The sequence below is a fragment of the Pipistrellus hanaki genome, assembly GCF_964339955.1.
Source record: "Pipistrellus hanaki genome assembly, chromosome: 2".
Lineage (NCBI taxonomy): Eukaryota > Metazoa > Chordata > Mammalia > Chiroptera > Vespertilionidae > Pipistrellus > Pipistrellus hanaki.
The window spans coordinates 175,848,579-175,864,659 of record NC_140504.1 but is presented as its reverse complement, the minus strand read 5'-3'; the positions used below and the strand labels follow the sequence as shown (position 1 = coordinate 175,864,659).

General features: G+C 44.4%; 1 protein-coding gene across 20 annotated transcripts in view; it reads left to right on the top strand.

The window, feature by feature from the left end:
- The window catches only part of MACF1 (microtubule actin crosslinking factor 1), a 333,277-nt gene that overhangs the window by 262,931 nt on the left and 54,265 nt on the right, over window positions 1-16,081 (top strand). For 19 of the 20 annotated variants that reach the window (XM_084873244.1, XM_084873261.1, XM_084873250.1 and 16 more), the window contains 3 exons: window positions 13,525-13,686; window positions 13,878-14,048; window positions 14,694-14,860. In XM_084873244.1, coding sequence (XP_084729370.1) covers window positions 13,525-13,686; window positions 13,878-14,048; window positions 14,694-14,860 — 500 coding nt within the window. Of the gene's footprint in view, window positions 1-1,146; window positions 6,154-13,524; window positions 13,687-13,877; window positions 14,049-14,693; window positions 14,861-16,081 lie in introns of those variants that run through there. The other variant, XM_084873254.1, reaches the window with a different exon arrangement.

The window sequence follows — 16,081 nt, the reverse complement described above, 5'->3', positions numbered from 1 at the left end:
CAGCTTCTTTCAAAGTGAGAAATAAAGTGTACCAAACAGTTTGCCTTTGAAAGGTCTTTTATTTGTTTAATTCTGAGCACAGGCTTCAGCCCACACCTCATTTTTGCCAAGGACCTCTCTGGCTTCCTAAGTTCAGGGTTGCACTGCCAGATCTCCATACACCAACTATTGGCTTCACTTATTGTTTGTGTAAAGGATAGAAATAACTTTTCCATAAGTTTGACTGTCTATATTGACTGCATGGTCCAACTGAAATTTTAATAAATTTTTTTTGACCTTCAGAAACATAGCTGCCTCTAGTTGACAGTTTCCTGGGTTTCCCTTTGAATTTCTTTAACTGTCACCAGGTGACTTAGCTTTTCTAAAAGCCAAATGCTGTGGGCAGAATTGTGGGCCACCTTTCTATAGCATTTTCTATCATCAAACTGGAAATACAGACCCGTGCATTTCAGCTGGCCCCAAAGAGGCTCAGGTTTCTTTGGATGTGGCAGCAATAAAGGAGCCAGGTGTTTGGCGTGGGACACTGCTGCTGGCATCTCCAGAGTCACTGACACCACTCAGTTCTGAGGGCAGAAACATGTGGCTGGGAAAGGGGACCAAGACCTGATGAAAGGAGGAGGAGGAGAGAGAGAATGTGCCTGGAGTTTCCCCATAACTTGGTCTCTGAGTTTGACAGAATTCCTTCGGACCCCAGGAAAGGGCCGGGTTCGAGGCTGGAGTGTTCTCGGGCCTGGCAGCGGCGCGCCAAAGGTGACATTGGAGGGACTGGGAGAGCCTTAGGCGGCCGCGCTGGAGCCAACAGCGAGGAGGCGGCCCGCGGCTGCCGGCAGATGGGGCCCCGCGCGGCCCGGCCGGAGCGGGCTGGCGGGGGAGGCGGGAGCGGCGGGGGCGCCCCTCCTGGGCCCGCTCGCCGCGGGCTGGGCTCGGAGCCCGGCGGGGGGGGCGCGGCGGGGCGGCGGGGGCCGGGCCGGCGGGAGGGCGGGGCCCGCCTTTGTCGGGGGATTTGCGCGGTACGGCGGCGGCGCCCTCCTCTCCTCGCGGGCGGGGCCTCCCTCCGGCGGGGTGCGAGGGGCGTGGGCCCGCTGAGCGAGCAGCCCCTCCTCCCGCGCCTCGGCCTCCAATCCTCGCCGCCGCCCCCTCGCTCTCGGCTCCGGTCGCTCTCTTCCCGGCCCCGGCCCGGCCCCGCCTCCGCCTCCCCCGGGCTCTCCTCCGCGCTGGGGCTTCCAGGGGGGCTGCCGGGCGGGGCGGCGCGGAAGGGGCGGAGAGCGGCCCGCCAGCCCGGCACTGCCAGCGAGCGAGCGAGCGGCCGAGGGAGCAGGGCTCGCCCCCGCGCGGCCCGCGCGGAGCCTTTGTTCCCGGCGCGAAGTTAGCATGCCGGCGCCGTGACAGCTGCGGCGGAGGCCGGCCGGCGGCGCGGAGAATGGAGGCGGCTGCTTGACATGCAGCCCGCGGCGCGGCGGCTGCGGGCCGGGCACCGGCGGCGGGGAGGCGGCGCCCCCGGCACGCGGGACTCGGCCGCCGGAGGGACAAACTAACTTCCTGAGCGCGGAGCGGAGGCCGCGAGGCCCGGAGCCACCTGCCAGCTGCGGTGAGGACCCGCCGGGGCGCGCGGCGTGGCGCGGGGGAGTGGGCCGCGCCGAGCCCCCCGCGCACCCGGGCGGCCGCCCCCCGAAGGCCCGCGCGGGCTCCGCTCGCCTTGTTTGCGGCCGCGGCGCTGGGCTGTGCTGAGCGGAGAGCCACAACAATGCCATGATGTTTTGGAGACAGGAAGCCCCAGACTGGTCCCGAACGAAGGACTTCCTGTGTTTAAAGTTGCAGGAATATCCGCCGACCAGCCCAGTTCAATTGCAAACGCCCGAACTAGGGAGAACGAATGGCTAATTCAGACCAGCTGGACTCTCCAGGGGTGGAACTGAGGATAAAATGAGAGGAATTCCTAAGAGCTTGGGCTATACGTGAAGCCAGAGAGGCTGTGCCATTGTTAAAGGACATAATCGGTATAACTCCTCTGCTTCCAACTCTCCTTGGATGAGAAGTGAGTGGAACTAGATACTAAATAAGACTTGTCAATATCAGATGCTTTTTTTATTGCTTACATTAGGAAGAGCCGTGCTCTTTAAAAAGAAGCCATACAAGGAATTATTTTGTTTGTTGAGTAAATTATACCACTTATCTGCAAGTATGAGGCTGTTAGCCTGTGAAAAAAAAGCTGTTCCGCTTAGAGCGTCTCCCAGAATGGTTTCAAAGTGGAACTTCCAGGCCTTTATAGAGGGCAAATCCAGTTGGTTGCTTGGGATTATGAACATGTAAAGGGATTTTTAATTTACACAGAATGCATTTTTGGGGAATTGATGAAAAACATTTAAAAGGTTGATGGTTTATTTTGATTGAAGAAGTATGGGTAAGCCACTCAGCAGGCCAGACTGTTTAAGGCGGAACCCCACCTGCCTGGGGAAAGGAGAGGAAGAGGATGGCTATATAGAGGATTGCTATGTTCCACAGCGATCTATATATGACACAATGAGGATAAATGAACAAATTGACCAGGGGTCAAAGCTTAATCAGACTTCAAAAAGCACCATGGAAAAGATGGAAGGAAGTACTATATCCAGCAATGGTACATTAGGAGCAGCATCTAATGCTTTTGAGTCTAGAGCACCAGAAGGCAAAAAGCTAGATGAGCGAATAATATTTGATGCACTGAAGCTAAGCAGTGATGTGCAGAAGTTGGCACCCGTGCCACCCAGAAGGCGACCAAATGCAGAACGCAAAGACAATGTTAACAGGAGATCATGGAAGTCCTTCATGCCACCCAATTTCCCAGAATTTGCAGAAAGGATGGAAGCTTCTCTCAGCGAGGTTTCAGAAGCTGGTGTTTCAAATCCTTCCTTGCAAGAGAAGAAGGAATCCAGTTCTGCATTAACAGAAAGTTCTGGTCATTTGGACAACAGGGAACCTCAGTTAGAATCAGTAACTCTGGAACACGTGTCCAAATCCATAGGCATTCCAGAGGTGCAGGATGTGAAAAACTTAAGTGGAGACTGCCAAGACTTCAGGTTTCAGCAGCACAGTGAGAGCTCTCCCCATGAATTCCAGCCTCTAGAATCAGAAGCTGCAGCACCAAGCGGGAACACAGATCTGACGCAGGAACACAGATTCTCAAGTGCAACGTGGCCCCGAGCCATGAAAAGTTTGGCTAAGGGAGGCCTTAGAGAGAAGCAGCACCCCCTTGGGGACACAGCTTGCGCTGTGGAAATGCCACCTCTCTCCCCTTGCCTGAGTGAGGAGCTGTTGGATCCGGAGGTGCAGGTTCTCATAACCCCCAGCCTGAGAGAGAAGACAGAGTCTGAGCTAAAGTTTGAGGAAGACGAGCGGTGGATTATGATGGAGGCTGAGGAGGAGTGGGAGGAGGAGAAACTGTCAGAGAGAGGAGAGACTTTTCTAATGGCGGATGAGAAAAAGAACAGGCTCGTGGATATTTTTGAAGAAGGAGAACGAGCAAACACTGCAGCAGTGACAGAGGACGGGTCCCATCGCTCAGCTGCCGTCTTGGAGACTTTAGACCACCTAGCTCTTGGTCATATTTGTTGCTCTGATGACCTACAGCCATCTGAGAACCAGTTGGCTTCTGTCCTTGAGGATACCCCTCTCGATTACAGTTATATTCTCACAGGTGAGAGTGCTGTAGGTGAGCTGACAGACAAAACTGCCCAGGAGCTAGAGGGCCTTGTTTCCGATTTAGAATACACTGTTGATCCTGTCGATTCGGAGCAGCTCTCTGACACAGATTCAGAGCAGATGTTTCTTAAACTTGAAAAAGAATGTTTATGTGAAGAAGTAACTCCTCTAGTTGAGCTGGAGAAACAAGCTTCTGAAGGGCTGGCCCCGTCCCAGGATACAGAAAATTCACCTGTAATTAGTAATTTTCCAGGGGCTGCCTTAGAAGAGGAACACGTAGACGTTTTAAATGTAAGGGTGGAAGGTGATAATACTGGATTGGATTGTGAACTTCTTAATGCCCTGGATTCTTCTCAGGTGCCTAATGCTGTGGAACTTACTGCCCACTTTGATATCGTCACTCCCTCTGTTGGTGCGGAGTGTGAAAAAGTGCCTTCTAGCCCCAAGTCTGCAGGGGAATTTAAGTTCAGACACCCAGCTGATCTGGAGTCCCCGGGAAAGCTGGGCCCAGGGGGATCGCCCAGCTCTGATTGCAGAGCTTCTCATGAAGAAAACCCACCAGCCTTTGAAGCTGAGCTAGCCAAAGAAAATGGCAGTTTGTTCCAGGTAGACTGCAGTCAGATGGAGGGGGATGCTGAGAGGTCCCCCCTCAGTTCTGCTTTTAGCTATGAACTAACAGATACTATCTCAGGATCTGAAGTAGAGGTGTTATCATATGGTTCACATTTACTAGCAGATGAGATTCATTTGGAAAATGAGAAAGGAGCTATTAATCAAGAAAACAGTCTGACTTCCTCGGGAACTGTGGACCCTTGTGAGTTGTCCACGGAGAAAGTTTATGGTGAGGCACAAGAGCTGGGTTATGAAGCCCAGCTTTTGGAGGACCGAGCCCTAGCACATTTTCATAGAGACTTCACAGAGCAGGTCTCCCAGGATCTCCAGAGAAAGTCCCTAGAGCCAGAGATTCAGGGTCTGCACCCGCTGGATGGAGGACAGAGACATAGCAGTGATGGAGAGGGAACTGTGAATGACCTAAAGCCCAAGCTGAGTGAAGGGGAGACAGAAATTAGAGATTCAGAATCATCGCTAAATATCTTTATGGGGGAACAAGTTACCAAAGCTAGCAATACCGAACCAATTTCGGAGGAATTGATACCCATCCCAGAGAAACCTGCCCCAACTGCTATGATGCCTACTGTCGAAGATGCCCTAGATGCTGCAGTGTCCACCCCAGAGGGAACTGCTGTAGCTGTTGTCACGTCCTTTCCAGAGGAGGACATGCCAGTTGCTTCAGTGGTCACCATTGAGGCATATGTCCCAGCTGTTGCAGTGCCATCCACAGGGGAGGACATCCCAGAGGGCTCTGTCACCCCAGCTGCTGCAGTGCCCGCTTCAGAGGAGCCTACAGCCCCGGCTGCTGCATCGCCCACCCCAAAGGAGCCTACAGCCCCGGCTGCTGCAGTGCCCACCCCAGAGGAGCCTACAGCCCCGGCTGCTGCAGTGCCCACCCCAGAGGAGCCTACAGCCCCAGCTGATAGAGTGCTCAGACTAGAGGACCCTTCCACCCCATCTGCAGTGCCCACCCCAGAGGAGCCTACAGCCACGGCTACTGCAGTGCCCACCCCAGAGGAGCCTATAGCCCCAGTTGCTGTAGTGCCCACTTCCGAAGAGCCTGTGTCCTCAGCTGATAAAGTGCCCACCTCAGAGGAGCCTACATCCCCAGCTGCTGCAGTGCCCACCCCAGAGGAGCCTACATCCCCAGCTTCTGTAGTGCCCACCTCAGAGGAGCCTACATCCCCAGCTGCTGCAGTGCCCACCTCAGAGGAGCCTACATCCCCAGCTTCTGTAGTGCCCACCCCAGAGGATCCTACATCCCCAGCTGCTGCAGTGCCCACCCCAGAGGAGCCTACATCCCCAGCTTCTGTAGTGCCCACCCCAGAGGATCCTACATCCCCAGCTTCTGTAGTGCCCACCCCAGAGGATCCTACAGTCCCAGCTGCTGCAGTGCCCACCCCAGAGGAGCCTACACTCCCAGTTGCTGCAGTGCCCACCCCAGAGGAGCCTACAGCCCCGGCTTCTGCATCGCCCACCCCAGAGGAGCCTACACCCTTAGCTGCTACAGTGCCCACCCCAGAGGAGCCTGCCACTCGAGCTGCTGCAGTGCTCTCCTCAGAGGAACCTGCCCCCACAGTTGATAGGGTGCCCACCCCCAATGAGCCCCCTACTCTAGCTGCTGCAGAGCCTGCTGTGGAGGAAGTGTTCCCTGCTGGTGTTCCCATCCTGGGAGACACTGTCCACACTGACTCAGTGCCTATAGCAGAAGAAGGAACTCCTGTCCTAGAGGAGTCTTCCTCCACTGGAATGTGGATCAAGGAGAACCTTGATTCTCCAGCATTTGGGATAGAAGAGGTGACTGGCACAGTGCCGCATGGGAACGAGCCTCTGGCTACAACTGATGGATTAAGTTCAAATGAGGTAATTGTTGCTCATTTTGTTGGGGAGAATCTAGAGAGTAAAGGGAGATTTGCAAGTTCTCTGACTTGGTGATTAGAAAGGCACAGGTAGTCCTTTCTTTGGTTCTCTTTGGGGCTTCTGGTATTTTCTGGTCTTTTTTTGTTTATGGCGGGGGCGGTGGATATGTCTTACTTTCACTTGGCAAAACTATGCACTTGGTGGTGGTTGTTTTAACAAACACCTAAGGAAGTGATAACAAAAGCCTAAGGAAGACAGAGATGTATACAGTTAGTTTACATTTAGAAAAAGACTTAGCAGGAATGGGTGAATTATAGTAAGCATGTTCTTTGCCTAAATCAAGAGGCTGCTGATTGATCAGTGATTATCAGCAGTCACATAGAGGCTAGAATATAAGTTTTGGAATGAGACCTGGGATACTTCTTAATCGCTTTAGGAAAATTAGTTGGATGTCCTGAGTCTCCAGTTTTGTCATTTGTAAAGACAGAATTTTGTGAGAATAAAATGCCATAACCCACGGAAAGCATCAAGTGTATTAGATTTTAATCACTGTCAATATCCTCCCTCTTTCCCTTTCAAATAGATATGTTGGTTAGTTGAAAGAATTCACCAAAGCCTGTTGGGTTAAAGCAATATACAGATGTGCAAATTACAGTTTTTTAATACAAAAAGCTGTTTATTAAGGTCAAAATAAGTCATAATGTTTATGAAAAGAGAGGTGTTCCAGTCATCTTGTCAAACTTTGTGTCCTGGAGCAAGTCACTTCCTTTCCTATACCTCTTATTTCTTAATCTATAAAATAAGGAAGTTGGACTAAATGTCCTCCTGGGTCTCCCTTAAATATTTTAGATTCTTAATGTTAGAGAACAGACTATGTTAGGAAGCTGTTGGGAACAGTGTTCACATCTTTGAGCACTCCTAAGTCAAAGGAATATGAGATCAGCAAATTCTAGAGTTCACTGCCTGGTGTCATTTGATCAGTGGTAAGCAGTGGAGTGAAGGACTTAAAAGTTTAATCCTGGCCAGGTGGCTGGCTCATTTGGTTGGAGCATCATCCTGTACATCAAGAAGTTGCAGGTTCGATTTTGAATCAGAGCACATACCTAGTTGTGGATTGCATCCAATAGAGGAAACAACCAATATATCCTCGTGAAGATTAATTAAAAAAAAGTTTAATATAATCTAATGTAAATTTAATGTAGCCGGGGTTTCTGAGTGTGGAGGTGGTTTTGGTTTTACACTATACTCAGGACCCAAGTAAAACCTTCCTTGTAGTAGGCATTCACTGTTGACTGCCTGGCTGAATGAGTATCAATCTACATGGATACTACAAGAAAGATGGGTGCTGCCCTGGTGGTAGTTCAGTAGGTTAGAAGATTGTTCCTATATGCCAGAGTTGTGGGTTCAGTCCTTAGGGCACATTCAAGAATCAGCCAATGAATGCATAAATAAGTGGGACAACAAATCTATGTTTCTTTCTATCTACCTGTCTCCCTCCCTCTCAAATCAACAAATAAAAAAGGGGGGGGGGGGGAGAAAGAAGGGTTGTTTTCATTCACTCCATTGCAGAGCCTTTTAGGTCAGCCTTAGCTGGCTACCGTTCATTTAAACATACAACTACCAGCATGACGGTGAGCTGGTAGTATGTTTCTAACTCTATCCCTCTTCCTTCCCCCAGAATCTCAGTTCAGTGTTTGAATGCTTAGCTGATCCTCCTGGTGATACCATCTTGGGCTTCACCAATTATTTTGTAATGTATCATTCTATCAGATTAGAATGCATCACCTTTTTTATTTTTTTAATGTATTTTATTGGTTTTAGAGAGGAAGGGAGAGAAAGAGAAATATCAATGATGGGAGAAAACCATTGATTGGCTGCCTCCTACTGGGGATCGATCCCACAACCCAGGCATGTGCCCTTGGCCAGAATCGAACCTGGGATCCTTTAGTCCACAGGCCGATGCTCTATCCATTGAACCAAACCAGCTAGGGCTGCATCACCTTTTAGATGGGTTTGATTCAGTTTTCTGAGTTTTAGTGAATTTGGGATTAACAAATTCCCAGTATTCTATCCAAAGTCACTGGCATTATTAGTTATACGGAATACTTCTAGTGTAAAGCCTACAGCAATAATCAGTTGAAATACAGAAATTAAATTTTAAGGAGCCAATCAAATCTGCATAAAAGAAAAAATTCAGGGAAACCCTTAATATCAGTTCTCTGGGATTTCTGTTTCCCCATCTACAAAATGAGTAGATGGAGCTACTTAAGGATCCTTCTAGCTACAGTAGGTTGTCATTTCATGACATGTTCTGTTATAAATGACAGTAGAAGGAAATAATAGTCCAGCTGCAAGGTAGTTCATCACCTTTGAAGTATGGTTACTTTATGGGATATCTGGAAGCAAGATGCCTACATCTTTGTACTAAAGGAGAAATCTGCTCCATAGCCATAGCCAGCGCTGTTAACCAATAAGAATGTAGAGAGGCTATTTTAAAAATATTCATTGAAACAAAATAAATATCACTATAGAATATACAAATTTTGCTAAATTGATTTTTAAAAGTTTTTGCAAGATGAAAACTGTGGATTTCATTTCTTCCAACAGGGTTTCTAGAGACAATTGAACCTGTCATTTTTATACATAAACACTGAGAACTCAACAAGTGATTGTATTGAGAATGTGATTTAGAGTAAACTGCTTTAGATCCTCTGTGTGTGTACAAATGTAGGCATGTATACATGGTTTAAGTAGATGTAAGCTTTAAATAGCAATAATGAGAATTTGGTAAACTAGCAAAATGTCAGAATTTGTTTGCTATTTCTGTAGTGGGATATAGGCTCACTGAGAGCAATTTGTAGTTACTTAAATGCTCTTCTCGTTTATAGACTTAATTAGTCTCATTTCCAATCACTGGGGAAGAAATAAAACTTGTGTATAAAATAGAGGTTCTATAAAATTAAAACTTGCCCCAAAAGTCTTTAAGCAGAAATCAGAGAGCCCCAGAATCTCAGTTCAGTCTTTGAATGCTTAGCTGATCTGCAGAACCTTTATGGATTTGTTTGCTTTCCCTAACACTGTTTCTATACAATGATTCATTTATTCAGTGAATAAGAAATAAGAGGGATATTAAATTTCAATTGTGGTGTCAGGGAAAAGATTTTAAAACTAAACTAAAGGATAAATAGAAGTTACTTAGCAAAGAATCAGAAGGAAGAACATCCCAGACAAAGGAAATGGAAGCTGGAAGGAACTTAGCATTAGAACTAAAATACCAAGGGGCCAGGCCACAACGACCAAGGGTTCAGAAAGAGTGCCTTGAAGTGAATCTAGAGAGAGAATGCAGTGACTAAGAAAGACATCCTCGCCAAAACCAGTTTGGCTCAGTGGATAGAGTGTCAGCCTGCGGACTAAAAGGTCCCGAGTTCGATTCTGGTAAAGGGCATATACCTTGGTTGCGGGCACATCCCCAGTTGGGGGTGTGCAGGAGGCAGCTGATTGATATTTCTCTCTCATCGATGTTTCTAACTCTATCCCTCTTCCTTCCTCTCTGTAAAAAATTAATAAAATATATATTTTTTTAGAAAAGAAAAAAAATAAATAAAGACATCCTCAAAAGTATCATATCTTAGCCCTAGTCAGTTTGGCTCAATGGATAGAGTGTCAACCTGCCAACTAAAGGGTCCCAGGTTTGATCCTGTCAAGGGCACATTCTTGGGTTGAGCAACCAATCAATGATTCTCATCATTGATGTTTCTATCTCTCTCTCTCCCTCTTCCTTCCTCTCTGAAATTAATAAAACTATATCTTAAAAAAGTATACCTTAAAAACCATAAGAGGCTATTAAAGATATTAAGTAGGGGAGTGGTGGTTCCATTTCCTTTTTTTAAAATATTAAATTAAAAAAAAATTTTGCAAGGTGCATTTAAATTTTTTTTTTTTTTTTTTTTTTTTTAAATCACACTGGTGCCCAGCCGGTGTGGCTTAATGGTTGAGCATCCACCCTTGAAGCAAGGAGGTCACAGTTCAGTTCAGTTCACCAGGGCACATGCCTGGGTTGCTGGCTTGATCCCCAGAGGGGAGCATGAAGGAGACAGCTGATCAATGATTCTCTCTCATCAATCATCTCATCAATGATTCTCTGTGTTCAAAATAAATATTTAGATGTTTCTAGCTCTCCCTCTCCCTATCTCTCTCTAAAATCAAAAACATTTTTTTTTTAATCACACTGGCTACTTTGTGTAGAATGGATTTAAGAATTCAAGGACAGAGTAGAGAAACCTGCTAGGCTACTGCAATTATCCAGGTTGCTTGGACTAGAGATGTAAGTAGATTTGAAGACAGTTGAATAGATTCAAGATATATTTTGTAGGTAGAATCAACAAGACCTTTTAATGACCTGTTTTAAGAGGGAGGGAGAGGAGATATTGAGGGTGGCTTCTAGGTTCTGGTTTGTGCGACTGAGTGGATGGGGACAGGAGTATATTGTTGATTTAGGGAAGAACAGGTTTGGGGGGGAGAGGAAAGTAGGAAATACTGTTCAGTTTTGGAATGGTTAGGTTCAAGGTGCCTGTGAGTCATTTGCATGGCAATGTTAAGAAAGTAGTTGGATGTACAGTTTTAAAATCATAAGCATTTACCAAGGTTAACATTGAAAGCCTTAGGAATGGATAGAATTGCCTAGCAGAGAGTATAGAATGAGAAGAGGCCCCAGGACTGTCATTCTTCCTTTATCCCCGCCCCCAGGCACTAACATTTGACGATCTAGAAGAGAAAGAGAAAGAGCAAAGAACATCAAAAAGGATCAGTCAGGATGAAAACTGAGAGAATATGGTATTACAAAGATAAAGGCGTTTTAAGACATTCTTTGGGAAATTTTCTGTTTTATGTCTCTGTGTATCTTACTTACATGGCACAACCATTTTTACTAGTGTTCTGCTGTGGGAAATGTCTGCCACCTCTGGTTAGTTAATAACATGGCACAGTCCTACTGAAATACCAAGGAGTAGGAATTTTAATGTGCCTAAAAGCACTGGATTTGCAAAACAGCTTTATTTGGGAGTTAAGAGAAGGGAGCAAGTGTTTTCCAAATTTACTCTCTTTAATATTCTGTTAACTGCGTTCAAAATAAATATTTAGATAGCATTTACTTAGAAGTGCTTTCCTATATGTTTAACTTTCTGAAAAAAGATGAGAAAAATATCTGTATCTGTCAACACAGACCAGAGAAAGGAGGTAGGAAACAAAGGAAGAAATCTGATGCTTCTATGGGAAATAGTCATACACAAAGTAAATTCAGATTTTAATAAAAGAATTAGCTCTGTTATATAAAAGATTAAGATATTTAAACATTTGCTTTTCTGTGTTATTAACCTCATTATCCAATACAATTTCTTGCCGAGGTGGATATATTCATTATCCGTGCTTAAGTATAATAGGCACTAGCCACACGTGGCTGTGGATCACATGCAATGTGGTTATAGTGTGACTGAGGACCGGGATTGTTAGTTAAATAGCCACATGGAGTTGCTGGCTACCATATTAAGACAGCGCAGAAAGAACATGAATGTCACTCACGGTGTGAGACAAGATTTGATTGTTGGTAAAGGAGGCTCTTCTGTGGACTCACGTCCTTCCTCTGTATCTTTGGCTGTCTGTTTCCTTTGCTTTTCCAGCCCCCACCCATCACCACCATTTTGTTGCGCCTAAGCAATTAAAACATGGAAATTTGTTTTATTGTTTCCCCCTCTGCTCTGACTTTTCTTCAGTGAAAAGTCTTTAATACAAAATGGAATCATGGCACTTGCTTTTTCTGGGAACCATGATGTTGTGGGGAAATAGTCATTTTTAGCTGAACTGCCTTGTAGTGTTGCCTAACAAAATATGGTGTAATCAAATTATAGTATAAAATGAAGCCCACTGGTAATTTCCTTTGTAAACCTTCCTCTTTTAGTGTCCCCTGGGACTTTCCCTCCCTGGTGACTCGCCTATCCATTCTTTCTGTAATCCGTTTCTTAATCTTAGTGTGATCTGTGGGCTCATATAGGCCAAAATTAGTCTTATCCAAGGTTAAGAAATTTTTTTCCCACATTTATTTTCTATTTTCTGTCATCCTTCAGTCTTAATTGACTCACCTATCTTACTGAAATTGAAGGAACTTTTTATGGAAGAAAAAAGGGTGGGAAAATATCCAGATTGATGAAATATGGCTAATTTTTATCTTCTGATGATTGAAAGAAATCTGATCATAGGGACAAATATTTATTTCATTATTTTCCTTAAAGTGGCAAAAGTATTATTTTTCCTCCTTGGTTCTTTTAGAAACTTTTAAGTCATAATGGAGTGTAACTGCAGTAGACGCATGCACATTGCTATACACTTGTTCACATTGTTTTAAAATGCTGTTGTTTTGTGATAATCATGGATATATATAGTATCATTTTAAAAATATTTTATTTATATCTGCATCTTAGAGTTATGTGTCTGAAGTTGTTAAGGACATTTCCCAGGACTGGCCCGTTTCCCTTTGTAATTAGAGAAATACTGTGTCAAGATTATTGTCTGCGTTTGGTCTGTGGCCCTGAAACAAAATGGATTTAAATGGCCACAGGGGGATTAAGCTACGAGGTTGGCATTTTTCATACTGTTAATATGTTTGGGCTAATTGAGTTATTAGTCCTAGTCAGTGGTCACCTAAAGCTGTTCCCCAAGGTATTTTTAATCTTAAATAGTAGTCATTTGGTATCATTCTTCCTTTACGAATTGATATATATATATATATATATATATATATATATATTACATTTACTTATATCTTCAGGCTGATGCTTCTCTCTTTATTGATTTTTACGTTAAAAATTAAGCAAACAGATTAAAGAGGAAAAAGAACCTTATGAGTCATTCATTGGGTTAAAGACCTAAGTAGTGCAATAGCTCTGTAATTATTTGTCCATAGGAGGTCATATTGAAATATGAAACTACACCCAGCAGGTGTGGCCCAGTGGTTGAGCATCGACCCATGAACCAGGAGGTCCAAGTTCAATTCCCAGTCAGGGCACATGGCTGGGGTTTCAGACTCAGTTCCTGGTAGGGGACGTGCAGGAGGCGCCTATCAATGATTTCTCTCATCATTATGTTTCTGTCCCTCTCTCCCTCTTCCTTCTGAGAGAGAGAGAGGGAGAAAAATATGAAACCACATGTTTCCTTAATAGTTCCTTATACATAATGGCTTGTTTTCACTTTCTATTCCTGTCCTCCTTTGTTAAATCATACATTTCCCAAAAATAACCACATTTCCCAAAAATAACCTGTCGCTGTGTTGTAGAAGGTCTGTTTGCCTTGAGATTAAATCTTTTTTGGCTTACAATTATCTAGATGTTTCAGAAAGAACAGGTGGATCCTCTTCAGATGAAATTACAGCAGGTGAATGGACTTGGCCAGGGATTGATTCAGAGTGCTGGAAAAAACTGTGATGTGCAGGGTTTGGAACATGACATGGAAGAGATCAATGTTCGATGGAACACACTGAATAAAAAGGTCAGTGACGGGGGAGTGCAGGGAGTAACAAGTATACTGGGAATGGAGGACAAAGAAAAGGGACGTCTAAATCTAAGATTTCCCTGAACATAAATAAAAATTTAGCATTTGCAATCTGTAGTTATGTAAAGGGGTTGGTAGTAATTTAAAAAGTTCCCTTCTTATAATGAGCCTCCATGTCTGTGATACAGGTTGCACAAAGAATTGCACAACTACAGGAGGCTTTGTTGCATTGTGGGAAGTTTCAAGATGCCTTGGAGCCATTGCTCAGCTGGTTGGCAGACACTGAGGAGCTCATAGCCAATCAGAAACCTCCATCTGCTGAGTATAAAGTGGTGAAAGCACAGATCCAAGAACAGAAGGTAAGTGGGTATGTTGAGGCAGTGAATTGTAACAGCCACAGAGAATGGCAGACAAGACCTTTGCTTATATTTCAAGGAGCATTAAGGTCAGGAGTTTTAGTAAAATCCTCACATACTTTGTGTGATCCTGAAAAGGTAGGAATTTATTTTTATCATCTTACCTTAATGTACTAGCTTACTGTGGCATGTATTGGACTGAATACTTTTACATATTCATGTATCCTGTTTCAATATTTCAGTCACACCTTTATCTTAAAAGGTTTTTGGTGTTTTCAGAGTCAGTGATATTCTAAATAATGTATTTATCGTGTATAATGTTCTATCTAGACATGGGTGTGTGTTTTTTGGCTTAGTTTTAATTTCAGTATATTTTTCTCCTAGTTCAAAGTAAGTTTCCTCTTAGTCACATAATGGCAGTTCACTGCTCTATTTAAAAACTTAAGTATATGAAAAGTTAATATAGATAGCAGGAACTATGCTGTATATCTTATGTTTTTGCTTCAAGGTGGGAAAAAAAACACCTTCTGTTATTCAAGTAAGCTTAGGATTTGGTGGGGTGGGGATTTGGGTTTTTTGTTTATTTGTTTATTCTTACAGTGACCCCATGTTATCACTTTCCATTCTCTTTAAACATGTGTAAAATAGTTGCTTCAGCGACTCCTAGATGATCGAAAGGCCACAGTAGACATGCTTCAAGCAGAAGGAGGTAGAATTGCCCAGTCAGCTGAGCTGGCTGACAGAGAGAAAATCACTGGACAGTTGGAGAATCTGGAACGTAGATGGACTGGACTACTCAGCAAGGCAGCAGCCAGGTAAAGCCACAGTGATTTTAAGAATGGGTCGGGAAGGTTGGCTGTGTCACTGGGTGCTCTGAAAGCTCCTGGGTGCTTCTGCAGCGCTTTGGAATGGCTTATACCTTGAAAAGCAGTACATTCTTAGAGGTGATGCTCATAATAAAAACACTCTTAGAAATGAGCCTTAACTCCTGCATACATTTCTCAGAACTGGGAGATTCATTGCTCTGTCTTATTCTGCTGCAGATAGTCATGGTTCCAAATGACAAGACACAGGCTCCTACAACCCAGGTTATTTTCTGAGTATTTGAAACAGATCTTTTCCCTTCATATTTTAAATAATGTTTTTGATACTTGGAATTGAAATTTATACTATTTCTTTCAGCTTTTTCTAATATTACATGTATTTTGCATCGAGGACCTAGTTTGTGGTTCTGTTACATGTGTGCATTCAAGAAATGCATGAACTTGACTTCAGTAAATGGCCAAAAGACAGGTAGTGCTTTCTCTTCCCACATCTCTTAGTTACCCCAGTGTCACTTGAGCTTAATAAGTCATACGGATGTCTTTACTTTTAGCGTATACAGTTCCCAGTTTTTAAAATAAATGCTAGCTAAAATAAATAAATAAATAAATGCTAGCTAATCAGAAATCATTATGAGAGTAATAAATAAATTATGAGAGTAATCACTTATTATTGTAGCCATTCAATTGTCTAGATAGCCAGTGGCAGTCTTCGGATAACTTCCACTTCAGTCTCTTTACTTCTACCTGCTTTTGGCTTACTTCTTTCTTTCTCTTAAATTTTTATTTATTAATTTGAGAGAGAGAAAGGGGAAGAGTGAGAATGAGAGAGAAACACCAACCTGTTGTTCCACTTATTTGTGCATTCATTGCCTCTTGTATGTGCCCTGACCAGGACTTGAACCCATAAGCTTGGTGCATGGGGACGATGCTCCAATCAACTGAGTTACCCAGCAAGGGCTGGCTGATTTATTTCTTACCTGAGTTTGCAACTCAGATACTTATTTTTATTTCCAGACTGCACTGCTTTTCTTCTCTCTCTCCGTACATTTTCACCAATATTGCCATTAATCTTCCAGTTATCTAGGCCTAAAACCCCAACCCAATTGTTACCCTGCCCACCTGCCCCAACTTTGTGTCTCACACCTACCAGGATGCTAAATTCTATTTATTTCTACGGTGTCTTCCCAGTCACATACCTCAGTTCATGACTTA